General features: G+C 41.4%; 1 protein-coding gene across 1 annotated transcript in view; it reads right to left on the reverse strand.

Annotated features, from left to right (window-relative positions):
• Positions 1–23,642, reverse strand: part of SPATA5 (spermatogenesis associated 5) — a gene marked incomplete at its 3' end in the record, with an annotated part of 49,450 nt that overhangs the window by 12,429 nt on the left and 13,379 nt on the right. Inside the window, exons 10-13 of the mRNA XM_010137893.1 lie at positions 11,552–11,706; positions 5,417–5,626; positions 658–711; positions 214–293 (exon numbers count right to left, since the gene is read on the reverse strand). Of these exons, the coding sequence (XP_010136195.1) occupies positions 214–293; positions 658–711; positions 5,417–5,626; positions 11,552–11,706 (499 nt within the window). The remainder of the gene's footprint in view (positions 1–213; positions 294–657; positions 712–5,416; positions 5,627–11,551; positions 11,707–23,642) is intronic.

Raw genomic sequence — 23,642 nt, forward strand, 5'->3', positions numbered from 1 at the left:
GCTAATGAGATGAGAAAGGAGGAACTCCACCAGCTTACCTGTTTATGCCAAGTTAAATATGCTCGAGTAGAAGTTACAAGTGCTATCCTTCTGCATGTGGAATGAATGTATTTAATAAAATACCTCTAGAAAGGTAATAAACCTGCAATTGCCCAATGTGAGAGTCATTTATCAGAAAAGAAGGTCTGTGATTTTTGTAACAGGTTCACTTACTTTCCCCTTTCGACTGCCAAGGCATCTATTTCATCGAAGAAAAGAATTGAAGGAGACACCGCTCTGGCTTTCCTGAAAATCTAGAAACACAACGATGAAACACTCAGTTTTAAGGGATGGAAAATTTTTACAGAATGCTACCAGCCCCTGCACACCTCAAAAGTTCCAGAGCATCACAGAGCAGACATAAGCCTTGTTCTCCTTCTCTTTTATTAAAAAAGCGGATCTTTGAGAAAATCCCAGATTTGACATGCATCGCTAGGCCAATGCAGGAGGAAATTAAACAACACAAAATTCCCTTCTACCTTTTTGCTTGTTTGTTTTTTAAACATAAACTAGGAGGAGGAGTTTTTTTAAAGATTAAAGGTAATCTTATAAGCAGAGATAATTAGAACACCAAGAAAGCTTAGCATGCAACATTATGTAGAGCTTGCTTTTTCTCACCTCTCTCACTGCTCGTTCAGACTCACCAACATATTTATTCATCAGCTCAGGTCCCTGCAAAATTTATTAAAAAAGGAGTTTAAGATTCTTTTGTCAATTACAATTTTTTTGTCATTACAAAATGACTGACAAAAGCTGCCAGTGCTACATTACTGATGCTCTGTTAAAAGGAATTTTGACAATTTGTCACTTGCAAGTCTTATTTGTGCATTTTTAGAGTCACCTTCCACCTGTACCAAGTCTTCCTCTGTTATGCACTCAGCACATATGTTAGTCCTCTCATCAGAATACTTTCCTAGTACTTTCATGGAAAAAAAAAAATAAACACTTTGGGGTTCTTTAAAGTGGTTGGCACAACCACGAGGCTGCAAATCAGCCAGAGAATTACAGCAAAGCATTTCCTTGTGTTCTCAACAGGCACTCTGACCAGCCAAGCACCTAAACAGCAACTTAAACCAATGTTTAACAGCTCTTCTTTGAGCTTGACAATTTGCAGGTCCAGAAGGAAGCAGCTGCCACAGCAGCACACCTGAAACCATCCAGGAGCTCCATCCCCAGTGAGAAAGCTGTGTCTTAGCTCCTTCACATTCCTTCTCCTCTCTGCCGAGACTGCCAAGGACAATCACAATGCCAGCTGCTGCGGTGCCTGTTTATCCTCACAGCCGTCCTCTAGGAACAGACTGGAGATCACAGGGTCAGCGTTCAAGTCTTGAACGAGTACTTACAATTACAAAAAGGAAAACAATGGAGAATTCTCAGAGTATTTTCTGTCCTGCTATATCATGTAGGATAGGCTGTTTGAATACTGCTTCCTCATGGGACTAAGATTCTTGTGGGATTCGTAATGACTCATCAACTCCAGCCTGGTTTGCATCAACATCGACCTGTAGCCACAACCAATGATGATTATCCTCTGCCCTGACCATGACAGCCATCTGTCTTCCAGGGAACAGGTGTCCTCAGGATTTCACAGGCAGAACCGACATTCTTCTTCACAGAAAGCTGAAAAACCTTGCTAGGCTTCACAGCTGTCAGTGCCTTCAGGTGACACTTTTGGCTCAGAGCAGTAAGGCAGCTTGAAATAGGTGCTATGTTAGAATTCAGGACACATGGCAGAGGGACGCTCCTATGCTGGCCATGACAGAGCTTCTGTTACAACCCCTTTTTGAAGGGGGTTATCCGGACTTTGTACCCTTTGAACTCTCTTGAAAGGGGAGCACTTAGTGCCTTGCCCATAGGAAATGCAAATGATGCAATTAGTATTGCTCCCCTTCATCAACACCCACCACACAGGAATAACAGTGACAAAGGGTCTCATTTTCTTCACGTTCCATTTCAGCAAAAGTGTCACAGCGACAGTTTTACATAGCAGAGAGGTGTCCTCAGCCTGGTAGAAGCATCCTATTAATATTGATACGTCCAGTATCTGTATACAATTTTCTTTTCAATCTCTGTTAGTAACAGAAATGCATAAAATACATTCCAGAAGAAAATTACTGGCTTCAGGGTGAGCACAAAAGGAATGTGAAGAAGTACACAAGTGCATAGAAGGCTGACCAAAATAAGAGCCCAACCAGATCAGAAACTATCGGAAAGTCAAGACTGATGGTCAGTCCTGAAGAATGAAAATGTTATCCTAATTCAGTCTTTCACACAGTCTTACACTCGCTTGTATCCAAGACCACAAAATGCTGAAAACTCTCCAAGAAGCTGAGAACAATTCAGCTGGTTTTTTTGTAACAGTTTGGAGTGGGAGGAATAATTGAGATGACCACTAAAACCCTGAAAAGTCGCAGTGCTGCAAGAGGTTTAGAAAAAGGGGTGGCAAGAGCAGCCATCCCCTGGAAAGCAGTTGACAACCTCCTCCCTAGTAAATTTAGCAGATATATTTTATTAAAGACAAAGAAAGCCAAGTGAAGGAATAAAAATAAACCATTTCCCTCAGGAATTATATACCAGATTGTTTTGTAGAACCAACCAACGAGTAGGTTCTTTTGCTTTTCTCTGGAAAATCTTGGTGAAAATGTAGCTATAAAAAGTTTTGGCCAAATATGAAAGAGCACGTTTACCAAAGGGCCACATTCATTGGAACACTGACCATTCAAACTTCACAATACGCATCAGGAAAGAACAGGATGCAAAGTCAAGCATCTGTTATCACATTATTTCCTTCAGCTCCTCTGCCCAGAAATTACATCTAGACTTTACCCACCTCCCAAACTTCATCAGAGTAAGTCCAACATGGGATGGAGGCTGTGCAGGATGACAATCAGCCATACCCAAGACACGTGCAAATGTCACATTTTAACAGATTACATATGGCCCAGCCATATGTACCTCACTGAACAGAGTCAGCTGTCCAAACTGCACAGAGACATCTGGAAAACAGTGCAAAGCCTTCCTGGAGCCTGGCTGGGGCAGGGGCAGTACCTGTGCCACCGAAGGACAGCCAGCTCAGACAAGTAGAGACCATTCAGCACTTCTTGAGAGAGCTGGGCTTACTGTGCCCGTGTAGCCTAAATGTAACATGCAGACATAATAGGTACCTCTTCCAAAAATCACTGGACTAAGTCAGCACAGCATGTAACATGCTCGACCTCCTCTCAGGTTTCAGAGACAGGCAGAGACGGCATCCAGAAACCCATAGCTTCAGCTATGCCTCCTGCCCGCAGCCCATCCTCAAGAAGGACCCAAGAGCCTGAGCCACCTGAGCTGTCCCCAAAGAGAAAACGAATCCTACAGGCTGGGCAGCAGACACTTTTCATCACAATCGCTTATACGAGGCAGGGGAGACTGATGGAAAATACAAATCTGAAAAGCAGATTACCAAGAAATAGAGTTCCATTTCAAAAAGCCTGGTATCAGTTCCAGGGACAGATATTTGAGACATAATGTAGAGAATGGGTAAATTATTAGGACTATAAGAAAAATATCCTTTCTCAAAAAAACACCCCCAAAAATAAAAAAACCCCACATATTCATCTACTCTGTATTTATTGCAGTAACACATGCAATGGAAATTAATTCATGCCTGTTGTGCTTTAAGAAGCTCTACAGACAAGTGATGTTTAACACATTTAGTACATGATGGATGTTGCCTTCTCTGTCCAGGAAGCAAATGCGAAGTTAGAGAAAGTGGGCTACGCTCCCTTCCTGGAGTCAACACATCCAAGGCTGGACACGCTCCAGAGATACGCTTCTTGAAACATCTGTACATTGAATATTCAACCAGTTCCAGGCTGAGGGATTTAAACCAACAGGGAATAAAAGGCAGTTTCCCCAAGCCAGACACTTCTGCTGCAGCTCATCGATGACGGGTGGGTTTCGCCATCAGTACCCCACCATGAAGAAACGCTGCTTTACTGTACAAAAGCATTTCACATCAGCGCACCTTCATATCTCCTCCTCAGCATAAGCCACTTTTTACTTTTAGACAATTAACTGCTAAAAACATCTGAAGTATCTGCGACTGATGAATACAGTATAGTACCAACATTCATTTTTAACTGTTTTTTTTTTCCAGACTGCTCCTTTTTTTCCCCACCCTCTCAGGCATCAGTGCTTTGGGTGAGACAAAGAGGAATGTTTTCTTTTCAGCAGTGCAGGAGGAAAAGGTTACCTTGTTTACCAGTGACTCTGGAGTACAAAGAAGAGCTTTGTCTTTACAGAAGAGGCAGTAAAGGTAGTGTTTCTAAAAGGCAGAGGTTTCTAAGGCTGCTCTTGTTGATGTGACTGTGACCCAGAGGCCTGTCTGCAATAACCCAGGAAGCACAGGCAACGAAGGGCTGATGGCTTCAGGGTCAGCATGATTCTGCTCCTAGAGAGGACAGGACCCAGAGCTACAGAATCACAGTGTGTCTGAAAGGACAGGCTGAGGAGGAAGCTGTGTAGAAACTAACAACACAGAGGGCTTTGTGAGTCAAGAGATGGTCAACAGACACGAGTACGTGATCTTACTGCTGAGATGGAGATACTTTTAAAATGCTTAAACAAATGTTTTTTCTTGCACTTCATTAACATTCTGACACAGCTGCAGGACTAGCCCATGTGGAATCACTCTGCTATCTTTTTTTCTTTCTATGCATTGAAGCTCAGTTATTCTTATTAAATAGCTTCCATTCATGTGATTTCCATACAACCCACAGCAACCAATTACAGTGATTCACAGGCAATGAAATCCAAAATTTTTTTATTCTTGAAGTGTTTCTTAATGCTCAGAGAATCCAAGAGTACTCCAGATACAACTGATTTTTGAAACTTTCTAAAAACTGTTTTCCCTGAAAGAAGGCAAATAGGGAAGAAAAATCTGCAATGAAACATGAACAGTAAGATAAAGCAAGTGACTTTCCTAAGGAAAGAAAGGAAGAGATGAGATGGTAATATTTCCTTGCCAGCAAGCAATTATCACAGTTACAAGAGCTACACACTATCCAGAGCTGTATTTCATTTACACAGCTTTAAGAATTTCCATTTTTACAAAGACTTTAACTGATACAATAATTAAGGTGTCACTACAGAGTTTACCCACCCATCCAACATATAATTTCTGGGCTGTGATAAAATACATAGATTTTTTAAAAGCTTGTAAGAAAGCACTAGTCCTTTTTGATACCTTAATCGACATTTACATGGTGTTTGCTGTAGTGTATGTGTAACAATCAGAAACACTAAGAGCCACTGGATTCTAGTGCTGGAAACTGGTAAATGATATATCGATCATTATGCGGTAGCTAATTAAGTGTAAGACTAAATGACCTACCTTCACTGCCAAGAAGTTGAGACCACTTTCATGAGCCAAAGCTTTTGCTATCATTGTTTTTGAGCACCCAGGAGGTCCGTAAAGCAGTACACCCTTTGGGGGCTGAATTCCCATTCGGATGAAGGAGTCAGGATGTTTGAGAGGCCATTCAACTGCCTGCTTCAATTTCAGCTTGACATCTTCTAGTCCTCCAATGTCTGACCAAGACACCTGCAAAGCAGACCATTTTGCTGAATTCAGGCAATGGAGCAAAACTATTAAAAAAGAAAAGAACGTAAACCAAAGATGCTCTGTAGAATGCATACTGGTTCTTTCTTCAAGTTATTTTCGATGAGTCACTTCTTCAAAAAGCCTTTTTTAAATGAGAAGCAAGCAACTATTAAAGTCACATAAAGTAAAAGGGGTTTAGATTTGCTTTATGCCGGAAGATGTAGGTAAGATGTTTTGTATCTACTTCAAAGGTCAATAACAAAGCATAGAAATACAACAATAAGATGACAGCACAGTCTTACAGGCAGCTACAGTTTGAGTGATCATTAGCAAAGGCACAACTTGGTTCTCTTGGTTTTTAACGTGATGCTGATGCAGAGCTTGCAAATTACTTTGTTTTCTTCCCTGAAAAACAGGACTGTAGTAGCTCACGCTGGTTCTATTTATTGCTGCAGAGTAAGGCCCTGATCCCAGCTGTACATCCCCGCTAAGCTGAATAGGACCGGTAGAAGTTTTTGGGGTCACTCATACACAACTTAGGTACTGAAGATTTGACTAGAAGCTTGAGAACAAATAATCCTCCAAACAGACAAGTACCTACAGAAAAGAAAAACCACACCCAACAAAGCAATCCTCAAATCCAAGTGCAGTTAAATTTCCTGTGCTGAAGACACAAGACAGGCTTGTCAAGGCATACGTGGGGACAGAAGTAATATGTCCTACTCAAACCAGCAGACAGATCGAAAACCTGCTACCCCTCTCTCTGCATCGTTGTCAACGAGCCTGAGACACTTCCCCACATCCCCCGGCCTGTTCTTCGTCCCATCATCATCCATTCCCATCCACTCCAAATATTAAACATGTCAAGATGCACCTAAATCAAATGATCTTCTGCCTTAAAACACTCTTCCAAAAATATACTAGATGTAAATCACCCTTCAGCTCTGGCAAGTCAGCTACACTTGAAAGGCCAGCACAGTATTACTGAGAGGCAGCGTATTGCCTTTCTCCTGACTAGAGAACTCCTGGCTGGAGTTCTGGTGTCACTCCTGGCTTGTCTCTATTGACTTTTTCTCCAATACCAGTACACAGATGGAAACTAAAAGTAGAAAGTCCCTGAAAGAGGCAATTCAGTCTACCGCTGAAGCAGAAGAAAAACAGCACTCGGATGTGGTGCTAGCACTTCAGTGTAAGTCCAAGCAGACTGCCAACCACATAAAACTTCTCCTCGACTGTCAGTCTTTTATGTAGAAGAAAATTACAAAGACAGCAGAGAGCAAAGATCCATAAACACGGGTCAACCCCTCAGAAATATTCTGAGTTTAAAGGCTACCTGAAAGGTGAGGAGCTGCCAATCCATTGCCCACAGAATATCATCTCTCTCACACCAAGAATATGGTACAGGAATGCTAGAGGAAAAAGCAACTCTTTCTCTTTTAGTGACCAACAGCTTCTGGTTCTTAAATAATTATCAGCCTGGGGAAGCATGAAATACATTGGGCTGATCACCACTGATGAAATACATAGAGCTGATCACCACTGCCTGCTAAGAAGGACCTGAGAGTAGAGGGATCTGCCAAAGGCAGGATTGCCCTATGAAAAAGAAAAAAAGAAAACCAGAAAAGAAACACAAATTCAGTAAAGGTCAGAGCGAAGCAAAGACTGGGTCAGACATAGCAGTAGAGTATCCCGGTCCCAGGGGGAGGAAAGGATTTTAACAGGGGGCCTTACCAAGCATCATGGCATTTCTGGGAACTGTAAGCCAACTTTTGCCACTTGCCAATATTCCCTTCTGAGTGCTGCTTCATGCCTCAAGCAAGACTAACTGCACAAATCAGATTATAGGAATGGCAGCAAACAGATTAAGTTGGGCTATGCACAAGTCTTTAGTCTTGCAACAAAAGTGTTCATATGAATTCAATAAAAACGACAAAGGGAGAAACTTCACCACGCTGTGGAGAGGAATAGGGAAACAAGAGCATGAATTCCTACCACCTGACTTTGAGCAGGGTATCTTGGGCTGCCCACACAGTCAAAAGAGATTTCACAGCACAATCCAGCTATAGGACAAACTTTCTTTCAGAAGACAGACGGGTGGTCTCGCCCAGTTTCTCTCTCTTTCCTTTAGAGGCAACATATGGGGAGGAGATGTCCAATTCAGGCTCCTCAGTTAAGTGCTTAAAGGTAAGAAGAGCCCTTCCTCTCCGCCTGAGTTTTCACAGCGAGAGACAGGAACCCACTTGCAGATTATTAATCACACTGAAGCAAACACACAAGTTTATTACAAACGAAGATGTGTGTCAGATACCTCACCTCTATCTTGCCACTGTTCCAGCCATGCAGACCACCCCTTTTCACTCAAAATTCATGGCTGAGTAACATAATTAAACTCAGGACAGTTAATGCCAAGCTTCCCTTACTCTAAAAGCTGGTGTTTCTCAGTCAGATCTGAAACAGTGACAGTGTTTTAAACTTCATTTAAAAAAATACATATTACCTACCCCTACAACCCTTAATTCTACCCAGCAGCTCTGTCAACTGCACAGAATTAAATCTTGTCATTTTTAAACAACTTTTTCTTAGGGAAGATGACAAATAACATAAGCTTGTTCTCATTTTTCAGTATCAATCCTTACTCTTATCTGGTAAAGCATGGACTAGTCATGTCGTTCTAGCTAGACAAGGATTTGGACTAACACAAACAAAAAATTCTTAAAATTAATTAAGCCATCAAGAATTCTCTATAACTTTCAGCAACAGAAAGCAAAATCTATTAGTGCTACTTTGCACACATAAAAAAAAATGGGGAGAAAACACCTAAGCGTAATTTTCACCCTCTTGCGAACATTCACACTATTGCACGTGTCTTTATGCACTGAGGCATTATTCAAATGATTTGTCAGACCTACGACATGTCATTTAACATCACACAAGCGGTGGAACTGTACACAAAAGGTGAAGCAGAGCCACCTTACATGAAGGTTGTCTTCAGTAAGCTGGAGACTTATTCTTTATTTTGCTTACATTTAAAATCAGGAAGGAGAAGAAAGGGAGACAGAGAGGTCAGGACATACAAGCAGAGCCACTAAATACGAGCTTGCTTGTTATAAGCTAGAAAATAATTAACTAGTCAAAAATGCAGTTTATCCTATTCAGAATTTCCATAATACAATATATTCACCTTGTGAACAGCAAGTGCGATATTCTGTCACCGTGGAGATGGTTTTAAGACTAGCCTTGGGGCTGACTTTACGCAAAGCCAGCACTCTGCTCCAGTCTGTAAGACACCACAATTTCACTACTGCCATAATCTATAGCCCTCCCCAGGTCAACAGAGCTCAGAACACGATGCAGAGCAGCAACTCTCCAGAGGCTGTTGCACAGCGGCAATAGAGAAATAAAGCAGACATGCTAAGGATGTCACATCCAGAAACTTCTGGCTGCAAAGACACAAATCTGAGGGTTGAATTACAGTAAAGGGAGTGAAACAGGCACTCGTAGCACTCCACAACAATTTCAGGAAGACCCACAGGAGAAGGAGGAACAGCAGCTACAGTGCAACCCTCCAAAGAACCGAAGTATAACTTCCCAGTTTATAATGTGCATCTCTTCTGTCCCAAAGCCCTGCTGCAGAAAAAAGCAGCTGTCTGAAAAGGTTGTAACATATAACAAAGTTCAAGAAAGGTTCCATAGAAAACAAGATGCTACGTGGAACCAGGCAGCCACTATTTTGCATTTGCCTTGGTCACAGGCAACGTGCACAGCAATCCAGACACAAGTGGAAGGACAAAAAGATGCATAAAGGAGGAACACACAAAAAAACCCCAGTCTGCCCCCAACAACTCCTTCTGCACACACTCTCGCTTTCTGTCTAACATCCATAACTCACTTCATTTTGGCTGTTTTCCCCAGCAGTAATTTTGAATATGTTTGGAATAAACAAAAAAAAACCCCCTCAATTTATGTTAGTGACAAAATCCCTAATAACAAGGTTGTCATAGAGCGCTGTCAGAAGCGGACTGCAGAGGTTATCAGATATCCTCAGATACCAAGAAGTAACTTCCTCGAGGACCCCCAAACAAGTCACTGCTAATATTTAATGCTTATTACCACAGGTATACACATAACAAGAGGTTTTTCCACGTTTTAAAACAAGACCGCAAGGTAGCAGTGTCAGTATTTTCAGATATTCAGACTGCTTCTGAGCTCACACAGAAACCTTCATTTCAGTAAGCCAGGAGTTTTGCAGACCAAAATGATGGTTAAACTGAATTCCAGTACCTCCTTTGGTAAGTGACGTGGAAGGACACAAAACCTATTGCATCCAATACTTTATATCCCACTTGAAACTCACCCCAGGCACCAAGCAGATGGCCTGAAATTTACCCCACATCCTCCCAGAACATGCAGTATTTTGTAAAAATGCAGGTCCTGTCAGTGCCAAAGGAATCTGCACTGTGCTGTTATCTTCCCTTCTAATAACAGCATGAATTTCAGTAGTATTCAGTAGTATTTCAGAGTCTCAGCTGGTGTTTAACAAATAAAAAGAAGTGACAATCAAGGAAGCAGGATGGTTTAGCAGGCAACAGGAGCCTGAGGAGTAGGTTGACCTGGGTTCAGAAGAGATTTCCTGCAGTACCTCCAGATCTTGCTTCTATCGCCTTTACTGTGCTGTTTAGACACGCTCCACCAGGCTCCAAATGGGCTGGTATGTCTAAAAGGCACAGAACAGTGATAATGACACGACCCCAAAAGCCAGTAGCACAATAAGCAATGAGAGAATTCTCAATTCTCGTTCTCAGCGGAACTAATCAGCCATTGCGGATATTGATGCCACGACAGTAGGTCCAGGAATAGCTGTCTAGGGCCAGTGCGGGAATTCCACCCAGTACTTCACTGCAGAGCGTGCACTCTTAACAAGCCAAGTGTGATATCCGTGCTGGCTGTGTGCAGCATCCTGTTCACAGATCTTACTTCCCATTCCTATAGTTTGGGAATAAGGGTCTGCAGTTGTGCAATCTAATTCGCAGATGACTCATCTTCATGCAATGAGACATAAATGTTTTCTTCTAGGGCTCAAGGGGCTGCTGAGAAACACCAGCCCAAGGGCTCGCAGGGTCCAGATTCAGTAAGATTAAATACAACATTTTCATTTGCTGAATCTTCTTAAGCCAGATCAGAGTCTTAAATCAGATCAGTTCCCTAGCCCAACTGATGTTGTGTCTGCTACTGAACTACCATAATACATAACTGAAAGGGCAGAGAATGGGGTAAAGATGAACCTGGCACCACCAAAAGAACCATTCATATGACAGCCCCCGACAAGTAACCAACCGCTTGGCAGTGATAACCTACCCACAGTATCTAATTCTGCCCTCAGTTAAAACCACGTAACACCACTGAAGACATTCAGGTCACAGCAGTATGAACTGCACGTAGAATTAGCCAACTGCTTTACATCAAATCACAGCCATCAATCTCTTCACTTTGGTTACAAATGCTAAGAGTTGGTTTCTGCCTAAGGTGGTCTGCTTTACAAAAGGCTCCAGCTTTCATGGCTGTTCCGGCTCTGCTCTGAGCAGGTATCGTAAGATTTTTACTCCATTAACCCACAGATGAGGAGACACGCTCCTACGCTTCCAACTACTCCTAAAGCAAGGGAACAGAAGTTTTGGTAAATGGGTCTTCAAAGTTATAATTAAACAAATATGCAAACAACAGGATGATGCATAACATTTACTGGTAACTTGAGGCTTCCACTTCACAAAATTCCTCTCTTTCAGTAGGGCATTTCAACACCTAACTGCAGCTCTTAATGTGGCTCTAACAATATTGTTAACATATTGCAAAAAAAAAAAAAAAAAAAAAAAAAAAAAAAAAAAAAAAAAAAAAAAAAAAAAAAAAAAAAAAAAAAAAAAAACTTACTTTTGGCACGTCAACTGCCACCTCCCTCATGGCGCTGGGCCTGACATCCTTCATCCCCTGCAGGAAGTCATTGAAAGCAATCATCACCGACCCAGCCACCTCGCTGTCTAATAGGTTGGATCTTTTTCCCAGTGCTCTCCGCAATGCGTACAAACCTATTAAAAACAACAAAAAAAAAAGCCCCATGGAAATACGTAGACTTCCTCCTGGTTCTCACAAAAAACAAGCATACAACACACAAACCATGGCAGCACTGGAAAGGAAATGATGTTCAAAAGAATGTCTCAATGCCAGGCCTTAACCAGGTCAAAGAACGTGCAAAACACTGGTGATAAGAGGGGATTTAATGACCACAGACAGAATATAAACTAAATCTGTTGCAAAAGACTGAGTCAAACATCCTTGCCCCTGTGTTCCCCAACCTCCAAATGTCCATGCATCGATCCAAGCACATTTCTAAACCACAGAGGAAGAGGGATAATGGAATATTCAAGGCAAACATTAAATCACCTCACATAAGACATCTGCAACCTTGTCCGTTCTTCTATTACTTGGACTGTGTTTTCCAAGCTGCTCATAAAAACAGGCTGAGACATTTCTTTTCCTTTCATTAGAACCCTGTTTTGCTATCTTGTGAGATTCCAGATATCTGTACGTTTCTCGATCCCTTCAGCAATCACGCTTTCCAAAGAGCTTTTACTCTCTCCTTTGCTTGGCCAAATCACTCACACCCAATACCTACAAATCTCAATGCTAATTCCTAGCTTCCCCCTAGAATTCAATCCTGCAAGAGCCGCACAACTCCCACCTACACGCACACCAGTATATCAAAGTACATCACTGGGCAGGACCAAGCGGTACCAGCTGCAGCTCCCATGCATTCCCCGAGCGAGCAGCTATGGCCCCTGTTGTGTAAGACGCCCAGAAGCATCATGGCTTTCCCACTGTATAATCATGCCTTTCAAGGTCTAACATAATTACATTTCTATTGTGGCTATTTCCAACCCTGTTGTGTGATCTGAAACTGTTCAATAGCCCATTATTACATGATGAGCATGATCTTACACACAGGTATAAACACACCCACGCACATGCAGATGTTACACATCTGTTGTCATGTGTCACAAAAAAAATGAAGCCGCCAGTACCCATTGCGTGATCATAAAAAGACAAATGTTTGGTAAATATTTTCTATATTTAACCAAACTAAACATCAATTAGTGCTACATGAAAGGACAATAAAAGGGATAAGCCCTTTCTGAAAATAGACATGGTTTTAACTTTCAGCAGATTGTTGTCTTCTTTTCTCTGCTGGCAGATGGGGACACGAAAAGTTTCTGACAATGACAGGAATTCTGCATTTCCTACAATATATACAACGTGTGAAGAGACAGAATATCTCCCCTGTGAAGCAAGTACAGCTGGTGTCTCTCCATGAACTGCCAATTACTGCAGAGCGAGCACCTGCACTCAATACCCAGGCTCTTAATACAATAATGAAAAAAAAAAGTTAGTAATTCAGGTTTCCCCTTGCACAGAACATCCAGAACTAATAAGATATATAAATAAAAACATTCCATGAGGCCAAGGAGAAAAATGAAAATCTGGTCACCAGAGGACAAGCATAAAATGTAACTGACTCATTTTAACAAGCCAGACAATTTCCACATTATTCCTCCCCCTTCTTCCTTCCTCTGAAGCAGTTCAATTTTAAGCTAACAAAAAAAAAAACCCAAACCCCACACACCTTAGGCAAGACAACATAGATTCATCCTGCCCAGATTTAAAATTTACATGCAAGCAAATAACCAAGAAGACATCTTTTGCGAGTGTCACTGCAGCTATTGCTCTGGGGGGGTGGGAGCAGGTTCAACAGGGTTGAATCCTACACCTTTCTTTTTCGTGAAGTCAATTCACATGGCACTCTCACTTTAGAGAGGAAAAAAAAAAAAAATCACAGAATAAATAACTCAGCATGAAATTAAGTTATAGAATAAGCAAGTAAGTGATAAAGATGTCTGCTCCTCAGTTCTATCCATATCTGTTGAATCAGGTACCAGTTTAGCCCAGCGCCCATTTGATGCCTTTTAATTGTGTGAGAGTTATCTTTTTTCCATGACACAAGGAGTTCTTAAAACAAATTAGTTTATTTTAAAAATTGAGAGAGAACAGCACATAAAAATGCCCAAGGAGAATAATACCACTCTTAAGGATCGTTACTGCTGGTGCTACTAGGAGTACTAGGAGTGAAGTTTCAGTCCTCAGCAGTGGGTTTGAAATGCAACAGCCTTGATCCAGAACAGGAATAAAGAGGTCACAGCTTTCCAAACAAAGCCGGAATTCATTTCAGCATGTGCACACACACGCCACTGCACAGGTCAGCATTTAATTGAAACAATGTTTTACATTAAAACAATAATAAAAAACAGATTGAGAAAGAAAGCACGATTCTTCCTGTTTCCTCCTGTTATCATAATCATTCTTTCCTGCACTTCAGATTGACCTCTAACCAGTGGGGGGGGAAGTCTTATTAACAGGAGAAGGGTACAGCCAGTGGCTTGCCTGAGGCAGAAAAACACATCCTTGTCTCAAGACACTGAAAGGTGTATTTACCATATGGAAATGCAGGGTAGGGAGCAAAACACACTCCTAGAAGCATCACAGAGGCAAAGGAGGTGAAACACTACAGCAAACCCAAGTTTATCACTACAGAAGTTATAACGCAGGTAACCTGCAGATTCAGACACAGCACCTCAGAAAACACGGAGCAGCTCGGCTGAGCTGTGGAATATCTTTCACGTGGGAATGATTTGGTTTGAGTACATGTCGTTGCTGCAAACTGACTCTGAGCACAGCAGCTGCTTGAGCTTCGCTTGCTCCTTTTCAGATGCTGCTTCATTCTCAAGGATTAATGAATAGCAGTAGCCTTTTGGCAGTCGCTGAGGAGGCTCAGAAATGGGCGAGTAGCTCGGTCTTATTCCTGCACAAGTCCTGCGTGAGGGGAGGAAGGACACAGACACAGTCAGCTGTCTGGTCGGGGGGACTGTTTGCACAGGCAGAGGCTACCTATTTCAAGAAAAGGGATACCTGACTGGTCCCTAGGACTACCCTATGCAGACCAGAAAATTCAGAAGGCAGCCTTTGCAACTGTGAACAATACTCATCCTCAGTGAAGCAGAAATGGAAAATCCCAGTTAAAAAAAAAAATAAAAAGAAACAAGCCTAGTAAGTCATGCATGATTACAAACAATGGAAAACAAACAATCTGTTCCAGCCCAGCAACTATGTGCTCTACCTCACCAACTCATCCTGTCTGTCTAGAACAGAGGAAACTAAGTGGACAGAGGGGAAAAAAACCAGCAGAACGCCCTGTCCTGGTACAGCTGATCCTCCTTTGGTACCAGGCTATGCATGAGGTTGACAGCATTGTTTCCCTGTAAGATTTTCTTGCTCATAGCTTGGCTAAGTGTTGGCATATTAGATCATAATCACAAGTGTCTGAGCCTAAAAATAGACTCCACAACACCGCTATATTTGTCAGTCTCTGTGTAATTATACACTACTGTAAATAATAGAAAGCATCCACTCAAAACGATGAGTATATATGCTTTAGGTTTCAAAAACCAGAATATATACAACACTTGAGGAAATGAACTGAACAAAACAAAACCGTTCATCATGCATCCTTCACTGCCCATCAGCTATTTCTTCTGCAAATCCATCGTGGCTGGACTAACTCTACCAGAATCCTAATACCAGAATTTGTAAGTAGTTTCAAAGAAATTGTAATCTTCTTGTATGACTGTTTACAAAAGGAAATGTTTCTTTTTTTCCCTGCTAAGCTGGCATTTCCCTCCCAAACTATTACAGCCAACCCCAGAAGACAAATACTGTTTCTGCCTGTGACAGCTGTCAGATGCAACGGGATCCTCTCCTGCATGGCTGGAAGTGGAATGCTTAGCAGCACACGGAAAGATCCCTAATGGCACTGGATGGGGCATCTTCCTCTACTTCTAGGCCTTTACACGCTGCACTGCAAAATTTAACAGTTTTATGAATAGAAAAAGCATTTTGTAACACTTAAAATCAATTCTGAATTTTAGAAACTGTAAGAGGAGCATACCTGACTTCACAGGCAACGGACAAAAAAGTTATCCCAGTGCTTAATATTTTTGAGATAAGGAGCTCTCCTGCTTTCTGTTTGGCAATTTTTAATCAGCACAGCTATCTGCGCTTATTCATGACACCAGCCCCAAGAGATGACACTAAAATCTTTCACAGAACTCCAAGCATCATACACTACAAATCACATCTATTCTTGAATATATCATAGCCTCATAAACAAAGGAAGTTTATAGCACTTTCTTATATCAAGATATCAGATGGTCAAATACAAGAAAAAAGAGACCACGTGTATTTATGTGGCTGGAAGCCCTGCATAAACACACAATAACACAGAGCCTGTCTGCCTGGCAGACGGAAGCCTTGCCATCACCTGGCAAGGAGCATGGCTCTGCTGAGAACGTCCCACAGACGCCCCATCTGCTCTGTCAACCTTTCATTCTGGGCAGATCCAGCAGACCAGCTCTCCAACCCATTACTTTCTATTATTTTTTACTATTTTATTTACTTTTTAATAAAATGCATGCCTATTTAGATGAAATTTCAGGAAGCAGAAACCCTTATTTTGCTCTTGAAACCATGCTCTGCAATCTGTCTTTAGCTGCCAGCGCTCTATGGGAAAATCCCTGAAGAACTTTCATACACTGTTTGCACAGGAAAGATAATGCCCTTAAATCCCTCGTAACCATAACATTGCAAATTCACTCAGCTAACCTGAGCACTAATCTACTGTAGGGATTATGTTTGCGATTTATAGTCCTTCGTGAAGAGCTCCGGCATGTGCTGGAACACGTCTACGGGGCGGACTAGAAGTTGCTGAGAGGTACGTCAGGGGAGGGAAAGGAAGGCAGGAGGAACTGTATTTCCAACACTTCTTTCATGCAGGAAACAGTTTATTTGCAGATCAGGTACGCACACATCATTTATCCTACGACAATGACAACAGAGGGAAATAAGGAATATCAGAATGACTGTTGCGAGCAGGAACCGTCTCACATGTAAAGGTACCTCAGCTGAAGTCAGTCAAACACATGTCAGAGGAACAAGGACTGCCAGGCTACCGGAACAGCCAGGGCAGAAAGACAAGCAGCAACCGTCAGTGGTCTAGCTGTAATTAGGAGCGTTGTCCAGTCAGAATGCAGCTAAAAGTTAAAGTCAAGAGACCTATGAAAACTTCACCTGAAAATGTTTAAACTCTGTCCTCCAATTATGGCTACTCGTTTCCACATACAAATGCCTACTGCTAACTGATTTTACCACCACGGAGCTAACACGGACATACAAAATAAGCTACATTTCACCAGAGGATCTTTTATGATCTTTTATCAATTAAACAAAAGAACAAGGACTGCTTTCAGATCCAAAGTTTGCCATCATATTTTCCAGAAAAACATTTCACCTGGAGTCCAAAAGGGAGTCAGGAAACATAGAAATTATACTGGAGGGGAAAATTTCAACACAAATGGCTTGTCTGAAGTATAGCCAATGCTATCTTAGTCAGAATAAAAAAGCACAGCTATGGAAAGCATCATTTTTTACTCAAATGCTGAGACTGCTTGAAACTTTGCAACCCGAAGATGAACATCTGCTCTAAACGGGTTAGTGCTGGCCCTTCTAAAGCCAGCAGAGCAAGACGGAGTGACATGAATCATCCTCCCTGTGTACTATAAGGGGAACAAAACTCCTACGGATTTTGGGTATGGGAAGAACTGCACCTCAAAATGTATTTGAAACGGAGTCTAGGTACTAGTCCAAGGTACACTTGAAACCAGACTCAGCACAAAAGCTGAAAGGAAAAAAGTCCACTTCACAGAGACGACACTGTACATGAGCTCAAGATGTTCCCATATTATGGTCTCTCAAAGAATGAGCGTGCAAGACAACTGATTAAACAAAATCTGAGGAAAACCAAGGAGCGAAATGTTAGCCAAAATTCAAAAGATATCTCAATCTAAAAACACAATTGCGTCAAACAAAATACTGCCTAAAACAAGACAAAGTGGCATAAGTTAGTATCAGACACAACATAAAAAAACCAGAACAAAGAATAAAATGAAAAACTATTGCCTTTTCGAAACTAAAAAAAGCTACTAAAGGCTTCTTAAAATGTCATACACCTTTCAAACAAGTAATTTCTCCAAAGTATGGAGAAAAGTTAGATTTAGTCCAAATACATAATTCCAATTCATAACTGGAGCCTGCTCCACAACCAGGAAATCGAGTAACTTTCTGCACCATGAGGAACCAAGTCTGAATCACGCAGATTTGCCAAACCCTTCTCCGAGATTAAAGGTCAGGAACTTGTCTTCAGTTCTGAGATGCGCAAAACTTTTAAACTTAATACAGGAGATCAAGCAGCTTGGATCATTGTATGAAAACCCCAAACCTAAAGGATAATTTAAAAGACAGTGCACTGCAGAGAGTCTTCAAACATCAACCTCCTGTTGGTTAAATCTTTTTTGTTCATTCCAAGCTGCTATGCAGACAGTTGAGGATTTCTTCTGTTGCTACAGGAATAATGTTGTCTGGCACAAAACTCTCATTCCAAACACCTTGTTTTGGGGCCGATACTCCAGCACAGAAGTTTCTATATGCATCGTCACACATGAACAATATTGTTTCTTCTGTACCACTTGAGCTGCAGAAGAACAAGGTGTCTTTCTGCCCTGAAGGTTAACTTAAAATATTAATGATAGTTATTGATCAACTCTTCTGAAAATATTCTTTACTTCCTGCTTATACAAATATTGGCAGACAGAATGGGATGTGCTTTAAGATTAAGCTCTCGACCCACAGCAAGTCAGCAATCCCATCATCCAATTAACAGAGAGCCAGTTTCAGATAAAAACATAGTTATAATGAAAACCAAAAGTTCACATGCCCTGACTGAAGTGCAACGTTCTCCATACAAAACCAGAAATCAAGTACCATTATAAAACAAACAAAAAAGGGCCAAATATTTTATATATGAAAAAATAACTACAAAAAGCAACATAACATGCACCAGCATCTCTTCAGAGAGACTTTTTCTCTCTGGATACAAAGACAGTCACAGTAAGGAAACCTCTGTGCACTCAGCATATATAAAGGCACAGGGTAGGGAGGAATATAAAAAAAAAAAAAGAAATTCAGAAATTTTGCAGCCACATCAGAATGACACCGACCCAAAGTAAAAGGCTGAGACCCTAACCCTATACAGCTAAAATAACACAGTGGTTGTGGAGTCTTTAGGAAAGGAGTTGAACTAATTTAAATGTCTAAGACAGCAATTCCAAAACCAATTCTGACCTTGACTTTGCCCCACAAGAGGCTGGAGGAAGGAAATCCTATGAAAGAGGACAAGGGATCCCATAGATCACAAGGCAAACACACTCCACCCAGTCTCAAGCATGTTCCTTCGAGCCACTCGGTGGCATCCAGATGTAGCCACCTCTGCACGAGGCAATCATTCCAAGTTAGCGCTCTAAGGAACAATCAAAGAACATATGTTACAATCTGAGTCAAAAAAACATGTTGTTCCATCACACGTGTGAAAATAGGGACACGCTTGTGCATAACCTGTTAAGGATGGCAAACTGGGTCAACTGCTTTGGTTCAAAACCATCTTTTGCATTAAGGAACCAACCTTAAAACTTTTTACATTACTGCAGTAACGTAAGACTCATGAAGCTGAGGATGAGGATTGGATTTTCTTGGTCCTCTTACATGGTAAATCAGCGTGATGGAACACAGCGTCAGAAAACTCAAGAGGTTTTAAAAAAAATGAATTCCTAGCTTTACTTCCATATCATGCCTGGACTTTCCAGTGCATCTCAAAACCCAGTGTTTTGCCATTTCTGAAAAATTTTTTTAATTTCATCAGAGTACATTTCTTGGTATTGGCCATCTGACTACACACGTCATTAATAGTCCCCACATTCCCTACATGATCTTTTTATAACAAGGCAAGCGGCCTTTCCCACCTCATTTTGAGCATCCCATGGGAATCAGTATTCAGTTAGAGAATGCAATGGCAGATCATTTGCAACAACAGTTTCAATCTTTTTCCCTCCTACAAAAAAAAAATCCCAAAGCAACAAAACAACAGACATGGTATTTTCAGTCACTTTCCATAAGGGACTAAAATAACTACGGCAAGTCAAGCAGTGCTTTCCCTTTAAAATCTGTAAGTGAAGTCAGTTAATTTGAAAACAAACCACAAAACACCCTGCAAAACAAACAATCCACTGCCTTGGTCTTCAACTGCCTTTGTCAAAACCATACTTCCAGTGGTGTCTCAGCTCACATTCTCCCATTTCAGATTTTAATCCAAGAAAAATAGTTAAATTTGTTATACACCCCCAGCAGAAGTCGTGTCCAAATCATGTTGGGAAAGGTTCAGACTGAATCTTCATGGCTAAAAGGAAGGATAGATATTCTTGATGCCCTAACACTAGGCTATTTCATCAAGACCGTGACTGAGCTGAAATGAAGAGCTTGGATTTGAGAGACAAGGCTGAGAAGGCACATATTGAACGTGGCATTTGTCTAATTGAAAGGCCAGTTAGACACTGGTCCTCAGGGTGCACAGAGCCTCACTGTTAATCACATTAACCCAAGCAGCTCACGTTTCCTGCAGGTGGCCAGGCTACAAAACTGCAGAAGCTGGGGGGTGGGGGGAAGAGACAAAAACCCCATAGATCTAAAAAAGAGACATTCCTGGATTCCAAGGGAATTTACCTCCCCAAAAAGTACAGGAAAAAAACAAAAAACCTAGAAGCCAGCCCTTCAACTGCCTAAATATTTCTATTTTTATTTTTAATGCCAGTGGATTGCAGAAACACTTTTTTGGGTCATAAAAGATACAGCAAGGAGTTTCTCAGCTGCAACAAAAGCCAAGTACAGTATCCCCTGAAATAATTTTACAGATCTAACATCTACACAGAATCAATATACAGCGCTATCAATCGAAGAGTGTAAAGACTCTCCATCCTAGCTGTATCACTCACCAGAACACAGGGGTTCTAGAAGGGCCAAATGAATGCCACAGACAACAAGATCTCCAAACAGCAGGACTCTTAACATTACAAACATAAGGTAGCAGATCATATTGTACGACCACGCAAGTAGCTTCACAGATTCAGCAGAGAAGTGCTGGTTCATACTGGTCAAAGATGGAGCTCCATTTCTTACCGCTGTAATGTTTTCTGTAACAGCCAGCTCACGCCAGTGAACTGTTACAAACTTAAAGGCTGAGGAAGGCGATCCCTTTAACTGTATCATCATCAGGCAATTTAAAAAGGCTTTGATGCAAAATAAAGCAATTGGTGCCTCTTTCACATAAGTCTCCAGGTTTCAATGGTTCCAGTTCCTCACTGGAACCAAAGAAACGCTATGGCAAGAGAGACCACTATTTAAACAACAACATTTGTTCTTCCTCTCCTATCTCTGCTATCTTATCACAGACCAAGTGTTTTATATCAGCACACTGAAATGATGTGCAACGAACACGGATGTTCAAGATAAATTCTAAGAGTTGCAAAGCAAATACTTCCTTTCTCTGTAAACAATATGACTGAACCCACTTCTTGAAGAAATCAAGCTATATTTATATTCCCCCTCCTGAAATGCTACAGGCAGCCATAGAAGGATAAGTTTATAATAAATTGCTATATTTGGAAACCTTTGTTGCTAAGCATCTTCTAACATTCAGTACAGTTTATACCATTCATGTCCCTGCTACATAATTAACGTTTCACATGTTTAAAAAAAGTGCAGTGCTTATCTTTGTTCTTAAATCAAAACCATTATAATTTTATAGAGAATTAATAAAAGACTGTGTGGCCAGTTAACTAAAGCAGAAGCAACAAGATCTCAGGGCATGCAAACACATTACATGCAAGGATACGACAGGGTCTATCTTCTAGATACTGCTTCTGCTTGAGATAAAACAACTCAGAGGGCAGCTGTTCACACTGAAAGGTAGTCTACTAAATAATTTAGGACACGGTAGAGCTTCTTCCAGTCTCAAGAATACGATCTTCTCAGCAGCACATGTAACCAAGCTCTTTTCTGGCAACAATTCTGTGCATGTGAATCCCTCAGAGGGTACTCAAGTGCTAAAGAGTCTTCCAGAAGGAGCCCATTGCAAGCTGATGTCCACTGGATGTGGTCCAGTGCCCACTGAGGGACTTGCAGGCTTTCCATACTATGCTGCTAACCTGCAGGAAAGCTGTGGAAATCACAGCAGAGAATCACACCAAACCCCAATTTCTTCAACACAGTCACTACAGATAACATAACCTGGAACAGAGATTAGGTACACCAATTTTGAAATCATTGCGTCGAAGCTACCGATACTTGCTATGTTAGAAATGCCAGTTTTACTTTTGATTTTGACAGAAACAAAGAATCATAGAATGGTCTGGGTTGGAAGGGACCTTCAAACATCATCTAGTCCAACTCCCCTGCAGTCAGCAGGGGCATCTTCAACTAGAGCAGGTTGCTCAGAGCCCCAAACAACCTGACCTGCAATGTTTCCAGGAATGGGGCATCTGCCACCTCTCTGGTCAACCTGTGCCAGTATTCCACCACCCTCAGTGGGAAATATTTCTTATTTCTATCTAGTCTGAATCTCCCTTCTTTTAGTTTTGAAACCATCACCCCTCGTCCTGTCTCAACAGCCCCTGCTAAAAAGACTGTCTCCATCCTTCTTATGGGCCCCTTTAAGTACTGGAAGGCCACACTAAGGTCTCCCTGGAGCCTTCTCTTCTCCAGGCTGAACAACCCCAACTCTCTCAGCCTGTCCTCACAGCAAAGATGCTCCAGCCCTCTGATCATTTTTGTGGACTCTGGACTCTCTCCAACAGAATGTCCTTCTTGTGCTGATGACTCCAGAGCTGAACAAAGCACTCCAAGCAGGGTCTCACCAGAGTGGAGCAGAGAGTGAGCATAGTTATATGTAAAACAGACAAATAATACTTCCTCAGTGTGTGAGGGGGGCTACAAATACTCCATGCAACAATTACAGCTGAGGTAGACACACATACAACAGAGATGAGGCCTGTCACCTTGCTGTCAACTCTTGCAACAACACTGGAAGCTTCATGACACGTAGCATTTTTCCTAAAGAGTCACAACATTTTGTGGTTTCATTTTGTGAGAGGCTGGCTTACAATTACTACATTTACTGTGTTACATTCATTACTACGCCACTGGTCTATATAAACTATATCTGCAATATTATACGTGTGTTAAAAAAAAAAAAGAGTTGAAGTAAGAAAAACCCCAACTCTCTCAGCCTGTCCTCACAGCAAAGATGCTCCAGCCCTCTGATCATTTTTGTGGCCTCTGGACTCTCTCCAACAGAATGTCCTTCTTGTGCTGATGACTCCAGAGCTGAACAAAGCACTCCAAGCAGGGTCTCACCAGAGTGGAGCAGAGAGTGAGCATAGTTATATGTAAAACAGACAAATAATACTTCCTCAGTGTGTGAGGGGGGCTACAAATACTCCATGCAACAATTACAGCTGAGGTAGACACACATACAACAGAGATGAGGCCTGTCACCTTGCTGTCAACTCTTGCAACAACACTGGAAGCTTCATGACACGTAGCATTTTTCCTAAAGAGTCACAACATTTTGTGGTTTCATTTTGTGAGAGGCTGGCTTACAATTACTACATTTACTGTGTTACATTCATTACTACGCCACTGGTCTATATAAACTATATCTGCAATATTATACGTGTGTTAAAAAAAAAAAAGAGTTGAAGTAAGAAAATAAGGAAGAATGAGTCCTTTGAAAATGATCTAAATTTTGTATTAAGAACATAAAGATATTTAGCCTGTAAACTTTCAGGCTTTCCAGCCACAAATGAAGTTACCTAAAGATATAAATGGAGTAACCAAGACTCAGGAGTCACGACTGCAATACCATTAACAATGATTTTGTACCAAAACCGGAACACGTATTTCTGAGTTTTGAATT

The sequence above is a fragment of the Buceros rhinoceros genome, unplaced genomic scaffold (assembly GCF_000710305.1).
Source record: "Buceros rhinoceros silvestris isolate BGI_N320 unplaced genomic scaffold, ASM71030v1 scaffold18040, whole genome shotgun sequence".
NCBI classification, from domain to species: domain Eukaryota; kingdom Metazoa; phylum Chordata; class Aves; order Bucerotiformes; family Bucerotidae; genus Buceros; species Buceros rhinoceros.